We start from the raw sequence: 10,050 nt of genomic DNA on the forward strand, positions 1-10,050 counted from the left end.
CAGACATTTGAGCTGTTAAATCATTGGGGCCTTGTCATGAGTAAAAGGATAGTAACGATCCATACTGCATAGGGTTTAATGATTGTAAATATCCACTGTAGTTATATAATAAAATTTCAGAAAACTCAGTGTTTTTAGATTAGATTTTATTTTGTTTGGAACTCAGAACAAAACATGGACAATTTTTTTAAGAAAGCAAGCTAGAAGCAGAAGATATTTCTTCCTGTTGGTTACTAAACTTTCTACTTGTCACATATCACTTAAGGTCATATGTGAGGCAGTAAGTGCTACGAGTCTACACAGTGAAGCAAATCTGGGCAGTGATTCTTCTTTCTCCATCAGCTCAGAAGCAAAGAGATCAGTGGTGCCACCAGCAGCATGAGCCCAGCACTTGTACTGCTGGCACTGTTGCAGTAGTCGCCCTGACAGCAGCTAATTTCTCCAATAGTGGCTCGTGTCATCTGTGTAGTTGGTGTGGTTGAGCAGAAACCTGTGGAGGCGCAGCCCTTCATAGTCACTGGCTGTTGGCCATCTGTATACACTGAGAGAAAGAAAATTATGTCAATGGGTGAGATTTTAACACTAGAATCACTAAACACATCTTAGTCTACATATAGAATATGAAATTTAATACAGAAGTCATCCTACCTGTTGTTGTCATGCAGTAGTACTCATTCCCCAGGCAGTTTACAGTATTGCTACATGTTTTTCCATCACAAAAGTAGCACTTTCTGCCATTTAAACCGTCTGGGACGACCTCTGTCAAATAAAATATATCTTGTTAAAAAGAAATACTCAGAATAATTTCATTGATTCATCATTGATTTTTTTTTCCTACCTGGGGCAGGTTGTGTGTTGCAGAGGTTGGTGCTGCAACACTTGACATTTAATATGTCTCTGGAGAGTCCAGTATTGAGTGAGTGCTGCCCACACAACTCAGGCAAAACACATGATTTTTCAGAGACATCCTGAAGTTCTGAGGCACCTGTAATGAATCAGTAGTCATTGTAAACTGGGCCAATGTCAAGAAGAAATAAGAAGAAGTACAGAACACCATACCTAAATAAGACACAATTCTTGTTGAAGCACACCGATTCCTCTCTGAAGGGCATTGTGTTGTTGTTTCAGTGCAGGTTCCAGTCGGTCCTGGTATGCATTCATAACATCTCAGGGTACTGGCTGATGAAACAAAATATGGTGACATAAAGAAAAGTTCAATGTACTGTCCTTGTCTTCAAAGTATGAACACACCTGTTTTAAAAAGTAGAAAATAAGTAATTCTTAAAAAGTGAGTCATATATATGGCTACAGTAGTGTATGTTTATAAATTGCACTAGGCCGAGTTTAATATAATATATCCACTATATATAGTAGGTAGGGGGTCACTACTTAATCTCTTTATCAGTTTGGGGGTCCTTGGCCCGAAAAACGTTGAAGACCTCTGGCTAGAGCAGGAGTCAGCAATCCGCGGCTCCGGAGCCGCATGTGGCTCTTTCGTTCCTCTGCTGCGGCTCTCCGTGGCGAGGGGTGCGGAGCAAGGATGCTGAACAAAAGTCGTTCACTTTTTCACTTTAACTGCCCCAGAGAAGCAGCAACTGTTCGGTCAGTAGTGAACAAACAAGAGCTACACAACAACTGAATGACATTGAATGCCACACTACCACTCACACTCGTGGTCGTAACCATTGACTGTATATACTAGGTCGTAACATCAAAATACACTTAACTCCCACAGTGCATTGCAGCGCATATACTCTTTGCTGTCAAGTATTTAATTCAAATGTATTTTATTTTAGTTCCTTCGTTTTTTTAAACATAATAATACATTTTAATTTACGGTGATCTTGTAACATTAAAACAAAATGTGTTTAATTTTTTGTCGCTCATAATATACGTCACGACTGCCGATGTGCGACACCGCCGGCATGTCCAGACAGCTTTTTATTGAACTTTTCCACCACAGGTAAGCCAAGCATGGATAAATCCCTGTTATGTATGCATAAATATAACTTTGTTTTCTCTGCAGAAATTCTTTCATTTCATAAATGCAACACACTATAGTTTTTTTTTTATACATACCATAGAAGTAAAAAACGATTTATGCAGTGTTATGTTCAACCTTCTTTTTTTCGGAGTTCAAAATGTATTCCTATGCATAAACAAAGTGTTGCTTTCTCTGTTGCAGTTCTTTCATTTCATAAATGCAACACAATATATTTTTTTTATACACAGGCCTAGCATAGAGGTAAAAACTATATATGCAGTGTTATCTTCATTTTAGATGTCAAAGGGGTTTTGTGGCTCCCAGTGTTTTCTTTTCTATGGGAAACGGGTCCAAATGGCTCTTTGAGTGTTGAAGGTTGCTGACCCCTCGGCTAGAGCATCAAGGCAAACGTGGTACCCCTCAAGAGCGAATCCACACATTTGTGTTGGAGAACTCTATGGAGCCAACTGTTCAGGCTCACCATGGTCAGTAAAGCCACCACCTCATCTGACCATGGTGACATTCCAGTCTCCATGTCTTGGAATGTGGTTTTCATTTGGTCGATTTCTGAATGAATGGTTGCCGTGTTGTTTTTCACTTCTGCTTTTAAAACATTCAACTCATTTTTAAGGAAGTCAAAGTCGTTGAGAAGTGCGCTTTTCATTTCTGATTTTATCATCGTCAAAATTTTAGCTTTCATCGGGAGTAAAATCTGAGATTTCAGGCCTCCATTTCTGGTTTAGCTGGCTGTGACAGTGACATTTCCGCCAATGTGACAGTAGCAGTGGTTCGAGGTGGTGTTGGGCCTAGCGTTCACTGCTCCAGTGAACTTAAAGATTTGTCAGCATTCACTCAGATATAGACGTTTCGCCAATGTTTTCAGAGCAGATTGATTGGAGTTTTAATGTGCAGCACGCTTAATAACTTAAAATAAAAAGAAGTTCAAAACACGTCCTACTCCATCACCAGATCGATCAACAGATATTCATATTTTAAAGAAAAGAGAATAACTTACAACTTTCACTGTTGCAGTAGTCGCCCTGACAGCAGTTAATGTCTCCAATAGTGGCTCGTGTCATCAGTGCAGTTCGTGTGGTTGAGCAGAAACTTGTGGAGGCGCAGCCCTTCAAAGTCACCTGTTGGCCATCTGTATGCACTGAGAGAAAGAAAATAATGTCAGTGGTTGAGGTTTTAACACTAGAATCACTATACACATCTTATTCTACATATAGAAGATGAACTTTAATACAGAAGTCATCCTACCTGTTGTTGTCATGCAGTAGTACTCATTCCCCAGGCAGTTTACAGTATTGCTACATGTTTGTCCATCACAAAAGTAGCACTTTTTGCCATTTTGAAAGCTTGGGGAGACCGCTGTCAAATAAAATATATATTGTTAAAAAAAATACTCATAATAATATCATTGATTCATCATTGATTTTTTTTTTCCTACCTGGGGCAGGTTTGAAGTTGCAGAAATTGGTGGTGCAACACGTGATGCTTACTACGTCTCTGGAGAGTCCAGTATTGAGTGAGTGCTCCCCACAGTCCTTAGGCTCAACACATGATTTTCCAGTGACATTCTGAAGTTCTGAGGCACCTGTAATGAATCGGTAGTCATTGTAAACTGAACCAATGTCAAGAAGAAATAAGAAGAAGTACAGAACACCATACCTAAATAAGACACAAGTCTTGTTGAAGCACACCGATTCTTCTCTAAAGGACATGTTTTTGGTATGTCAGTGCAGTTTTCAGTCGGTGGTGTGCACTCATAACAGTTCAGGCTACTGGCTGATGAAACAAAATATGGTGACATAAAGAAGAGTTAAATTCCCTTGTCTTCAAAGCTGAACACACATGTTTTAAAAATATAAGCAATGCTCAAAAAGTGAGTTATATATACATTTTTGTATATAAATGCAAATAAAAAGAGGCCGAATCATCTGTGCACAAGATACAGAGATTTAAGAAGATCAGCAGTAAATACTAAAGGAAAATTACAGTTTACAAACAAAACTTACCTTCAGGGAGAAGCACAATCCCAAGGACCAGAATGAGGAGATACATGTTGCGTTGGTGAGGTACAAGTGAGTTTTAGTTTGATCTCTTAAAGGTATAAATAGTTCTCATGAGAAGGGGCTGGCTTCACCCTTCAAACCACACCTCCATTATTTACTGATAGTGACAACACCTGTCAATGAACAATGAACATGTTATGAAAACTGAATTAAGATTTTAAATTAGGATTTGTTTAATGCAGAAATTCATGAACACAATTATTCTCTTCATTATTCTACTTCATTCCTTAATTGAATTAATTTATGTGAACATTTAACACGTAGTCAGTTAAAAATCTCCACTGCTGAAATAGAAAATCAACTAATAACATCTTAAGTCCTACATCTCATGGTTACACTCTTGTTGAGGCTATTTTTCAAAATCTAGGTATGAAAGATGAATTATTTTACTTTACAATGAGAATCAATTTCAAATAGTAAAAAAACAACAACAACAAAAAACAATCATTATTCACCATTTTTTTTTTCCAAAAGAAAGCACTTAAATTTAGAATAAATTGCTGTTAATTCATGCCACATAACTTTATTCCACTGAAATAAATACTGCACCCCTTTCCCAGCTCTAGAAATGATGGTTAGATTAACAACCTCTAAGTGGTTTGTGTTTAATGAACACATGGTTTGTCTGTGACAGCTCATTTTTATTAACCCTCAGGTGTCCAGTTTAAGCCAGTTCAAGAAACAAAGACATTGTACTCTTTCAATGGAAATTAAAGATTAAAGTCCACACATTCATCTTAACCATTTATTGTTGTGTCACGTGAACAGATACGACATCACACATAAAAAAAATCTTCCACATGAGTTTTATTAAAGTTATTTTTATTGATATTTTAAAGAAAATAAAAAATAACTTCAGAAGGATCCATGTTTATCTCAGAAAACATGTTCATCATCAGTACAGCAAAACAGCAACAATTAAAATATTCAACATAAAAGTGTAATACATCTTGTTCAGACGTGCTGGTAAATGTGTGCTCTCTCTCTCTCATTCTGTCTCTTAACCACTATAGACTTGACATAGTTCTTTGGCCAAATATGTACCTTAACTATATGTGCATAAAGAATGCTAATACGAAATTAAATAGATGTTCTGAAAACTTGAAATCTAACTTTAAAAATTAAAGCGGTGCCCTGGGCACATTCAAGACAAACTCATAAACATCCAAAATAGCTTTGTGGTATTTTACTGGTACGTGGTAGGCAGCACCACGGGCAGAGAGACAACACATTACATAACACTTCCTTTTATAAACTTTTGGACAGGTAACACACACTTATAGTCCTCCCTCTATCTGAGGATACTACATAAAGGGTGAAATTCAGAAGATGTAGACTATATTTGTAAAGTTGTCTCATCAGTAACTTTACAACATCCACTTTTCTGAAATTTGATCATGTGCTTTTCAACTTTCAGGTGTTGATTTTGTGTCTGGTTTGTCAAATCCACTTTGAAGGTCTGGATGATGTGTTGGTTACTGACACCCAGTGGACACGAGTGAACATAGATGGATGGATGGATGGATGGATGGATGGATGGATGGATGGATGGATGGATGGATGGATGGATGGATGGATGCTTTATTAATCTCAAACTGGAAAATTTCACCGTTGTAGCAACAATGTATAGGCACTCAACACCATACATACTATATATAACACGAAAAACACAGTCTACTATATACACGATTTATTTCGATCATAAAAATAAGTGAATTGAAAAAAAGTGTATGCAAGAAGGAAAAAGAAAAAATGTCCAGAGTGTTATCTGTCACATACAGATGATGAATTAAACAAGCATATGGATTGAGGCAGGAAAGATTTCCTGTGGCGTTCCTTGAGACAATGGAGTTGTCTGAGTCTCTTGGACAACGAGCTCCGGGCTTTAGCCACACCCACAGTTGTTGCTACTTGCAGCCAGCGGTGTAATGGATTCAAGGTAAGCTTCTCTACCGGTGCTCCCTGGTCTGTGGCCGTATATTGTGTCCATCTCCCCATACCTTTTCGGCCAGTACCACTCGTATTGATGTGCCCCTTGCCTGCCCGATAATTGGCCTTCAAGTTTCTCCTTCATTTGTTTTACTTGGCTGAGGTGCCAAGTTTGGCCACCTCAGCTGCGATCCGCTGGAACACACTGCTGTTCCTTGAGGTCCCATCCAACTCCCGTTGTATACTCTCTTCTCCCAACAAGGACAGAAAAGCCCTCACCTCCGGGTTGGTCCAACGGCATTACTTTTCCAGTCATCATTTAACAAAAAATTTTACCAACACGAGAGCAGAAGGTTGAAAGTGAGCAGCTTACTACTAGTCAATACCATCCGTCTAGTCAAAACCAAAAAATCCTGCTTTGTACCTGGCACTGATTTTTTTAAGCAGCGTTCTAGGTCACATTTTTGGCCCCGATTCACCTGCTTTGGACCAACCACAGAGGAGGTACTAAAAAGTACCCAGGAAAGTATGCCTTTGGCATCGTTCCACCCACCTTCTAGCAATGGAAATAGCAATTTAAAGTGGGCGGTGCTGAGCGGTGTGGAGGTAGGCAGTGTATGGAAATCCAGCGTAAGTGTCCTCCTCTCCACCACCTCAAAAGTTTCCTGTGCCAATGACAGAGCCAGCCTTCCTGATCAGTTTATTCAGTCTATTGGCGTCACCGGCTGCACTGTTGTTCCCCCAGCAGACCACAGCAGAGAAAAGGGTGCTGGCCACAACAGACTGATAGAAGATCTCCAGCATCTTACTGCACACGTAGAAGGACCTCAGCTTCCTAAGGAAGTAGAGTCTGCTGCAGGCCTTCTTGTACACAGCTGTTCTGTTGGTCCTCCAGTTTAGTCTTCTGTCGATGGTCACTCCCAGGTATTTGTACTCCTCCACCACATCCACATCCCTGCCAAGGATGCTGAGTGACTGAGAATCTGTTCCCTTCCTCCTGAAGTCAATCACCATCTCTTTGGTCTTGCGCACGTTAAGCAGCAGGTTATTCCTTCCAGCCCACCCCACAAATCTGTCCACCAGTCCTTTATACTCCTCCTCATCCCGTCCACCGCTTATACACCCCACAACTGCAGAGTCGTCAGAAAATTTCTGGATGTGACATGACTCTGAGTTGTGCTGAAAGCCAGTGGTGTATAAGGTGAACAGGAACTCACCACCACATCAGACTGGACTCTTCCCAAATGGACAAACTGTGGCCTGTCTGTCAGGTAGTCAGTGATCCAGGAGACAATGGATGCACCAACACCCATCGACCGCAGCTTCCCACCCAGCAACAAAGGATGGATGGTGTTGAAGGCACTGGAGAAATCAAAGAAAGTGATTCTCACTGAGCCTCCACCACCATCCAGGTGTGAGTGAGTGAACTGCAGCAGATAGATGACAGCGTCGTCCACCCCCAGACTTGGCTGGTAAGCAAACTGTAGGACAGGGGTCACCAACCTCATTTGTCGGAGGGCCAGAATTTTACTGGACAGTCACCTTGGGGGGCCAGACCCTCAAATAAAATAAAATAAAAATAAAATTTTGGCATAACATTATTATTTAATGTTTATTTATTGTCTAAATTTTTCATTTCATTACAAAGCTGAATGCATTTTTAGCCTTTATGAGTCAGGCACCTATCACTTATACCACAGTCAACCACCAGGAATGCTAGAGATATTTTGCTTCAACTCAGTTCAAGTAAACTTTACTTATAGAGCACTTGAAAAACAAACAGCTAAAACAAAGCCTGGATAGGGTCGTCACTGGCTTCAATACAGTTTCAGTTAGTGGAAGGAAAAGGCCTCTTAACACAGGTAGGCTAAAATGGCACTTTCAAAGTCCATGAAAGGAAAAGTTGATGCGGAAAACAGACCCTTTAATGACGAATGGACTGAAAAGTACAGATTTATCATGCCAACCTTCAGAAATGCGTTACCTGTTCGCCTCATTTGCAATGAAACTGTTGCTGTTGCAAAATAATATAGTAGAATCTTCGCCGTGAAACAATAAATGTTCATTTAAACAGTGCAGTGAGTTTGTCTTCAGTAAATAGAGTCATGTGTGTTCTGATCTACAGAGTGAATGAATAAATACCCTGGTGGTCACACTGCAACAGCCCATAAGATGGTAAACTGTACTGCATGTCATGGATATGCAAAACATATTTTTGTCTTAGGTCGACTATTTTTTGTATCTCAGGTTCAGTTTTAGGTAAATGCGGTAAATGACCTTCTTTCATGGGTAGACACATCTAACCATGCTCACACAAGCGCACACATTCACAGACCAGTGCCAGACATTGGGAGGAACTGGGGGTTCAGTGTCTTGCTCAGGGACATTTTGTCATGTGGCTCGTACAGGGATTGTGCCGCTAACCCTCTGGATCGTGAACAACCTGCTCTACCAACTGAGCCATAATAAAACTGTCTATTGGGTCATGCTCTCCAATAATAATATAAACATAATTTCTCATTTCATCTCTTTTTTGCATTGTTTATGATTCTAAGTTCTAACTTTTAGTTTGGAAGTTACAGTCTGCTGCTGAGTGGAAGAGCTGCTTGTTACACAAACTCTCCACTAGATGGGGGTAAACTGCTGTTTCCAAATTCTCTCTTGTCTCCATTCTCTTTATAAATCGAAATTTTTGTCTAAACTAAATCTACAGGGCACAGGGAAATCAGTCTGAATCAACCTCTGCTGTAAAACCCAGATTGTTATTATTATTATGTTGTCTTACACTGGGTTTGTTTTTAATTCATTGTTCAATCAGTTGAAATCACAGCTTGTGGCATTGACTCCAGATGACGTTTATGTTTTTATTTGTTTAAAAAGGACAAATACAAAGAGACACTGTTAATTACTGAAAAATTGTCCTACATAAGATATAGCATTAAAAACATTTATTAATTTAGAGCCTTGAATAGTTGCAGAATTACATTAAATATGCAAATGACTCAAATTCTATTTTAAAAAAATAAAAAAGGTTATGACTAGGGATGTCTGATATTGACTTATTGCCAATATCCGATATTGTCCAAATTCTTAATTTCTGATTCCGATATCAACCGATGTATACTGATATACAGTATGTAGCCGTTTTTTTCTTTTCTTTCCCAGACTAATTTTAGGTAGCAAGCACCCTGTTAGCCACACTAGCTAGACTCTGTTGTTGTTTTGGCTCTGGGTGCGTTTTGATAAGATCAACAATCGTGCGCTGATAAATGTTTCAGGACCCCACAAGCAGCAGCAGCAGGAGCGCACAGCAGCACAACCTGGGCATTATGTTATCTGTTTTCATTCATTGGTGGTAAAACCGATAACGATATGAAGCGATATTACAAAAACAGGCTAATATTGGCCGATATTAGCGGTTGGCCGATATTATTGGACATCCATAGTTATAACCTAAACATCTTGCAGTTCTCAGGCAGATCTAGACCACAGGAGACACAGTTGTTACTTCTGTAATCATGGTCACGGTTGGACATTTCTCTATTTAAACAAGGTGTTGCTACTAAAACATGAGACTAATTCAAAAAATATAAAGGTCTTGTTGCTTTTTGTGATTAATACTGATGCATCTATATTTGTGTTTAATTCAGCAAGTTAATCACTGAATCCCATGTAGGGCCCTTCTGTACTTCTACCAAGTCTGAGTCAGACCTGGACCGTGATGACCTCTTTGACAGGCTCTTGTGGTTCAACCTGAAACAGTATATGTCACGTTGTCTGATGCTGAGCTTCACTCTGGTTCACCGGATGATAACGGACATTTTTAGCTGTTAAATCATTGGGGCCCTGTCATGAGTAAAAGGGTAATAACGATCCATACTGCATAGGGTTTAATTATAGTAAATATCCACTATAGTTATACAATAACATGTCAGAAAACTCAGTGTTTTTAGATTAGATTTTATTTAGTTTGATACCAGAACCCAGAACAAAAACTTTAAGTGAATATACTTTTTTATTTTTTTTACTTGGTTTTATTCTTTTAATCACAATCATTCC

General features: G+C 39.2%; 1 protein-coding gene across 1 annotated transcript; it reads right to left on the minus strand.

Annotated features, from left to right (window-relative positions):
- Nucleotides 1-274: 274 nt before the first annotated feature.
- LOC125016304 (urokinase plasminogen activator surface receptor-like) lies at nucleotides 275-4,057 on the minus strand. The gene is made up of 9 exons (XM_047598735.1): nucleotides 4,006-4,057; nucleotides 3,659-3,775; nucleotides 3,438-3,584; nucleotides 3,248-3,358; nucleotides 3,000-3,140; nucleotides 1,060-1,179; nucleotides 839-985; nucleotides 649-759; nucleotides 275-541 (listed from the first exon to the last, which is right to left on the minus strand). Exons 1-9 carry the CDS (start codon nucleotides 4,049-4,051, stop codon nucleotides 339-341), a joined length of 1,143 nt encoding a protein of 380 aa, XP_047454691.1. The 5' UTR covers nucleotides 4,052-4,057; the 3' UTR covers nucleotides 275-338.
- Nucleotides 4,058-10,050: the final 5,993 nt, after the last annotated feature.

The sequence above is a fragment of the Mugil cephalus genome, chromosome 11, assembly GCF_022458985.1.
Source record: "Mugil cephalus isolate CIBA_MC_2020 chromosome 11, CIBA_Mcephalus_1.1, whole genome shotgun sequence".
In the NCBI taxonomy this organism is placed as follows: domain Eukaryota; kingdom Metazoa; phylum Chordata; class Actinopteri; order Mugiliformes; family Mugilidae; genus Mugil; species Mugil cephalus.

What these genes read in the sequence shown, in the direction of transcription:
- LOC125016304 (XM_047598735.1), bottom strand. Translation starts at nt 4,051, where the DNA reads ATGTATCTCCTCATTCTGGTCCTTGGGATTGTGCTTCTCCCTGAAG. An exon ending in AAGACTTGTGTCTTATTTAG is followed by an intron (nt 3,585 to 3,658) that starts GTATGGTGTTCT and finishes GATTCATTACAG; the next exon opens with GTGCCTCAGAACTTCAGAAT. An exon ending in CTACTGCATGACAACAACAG is followed by an intron (nt 3,141 to 3,247) that starts GTAGGATGACTT and finishes TCTTTCTCTCAG; the next exon opens with TGCATACAGATGGCCAACAG.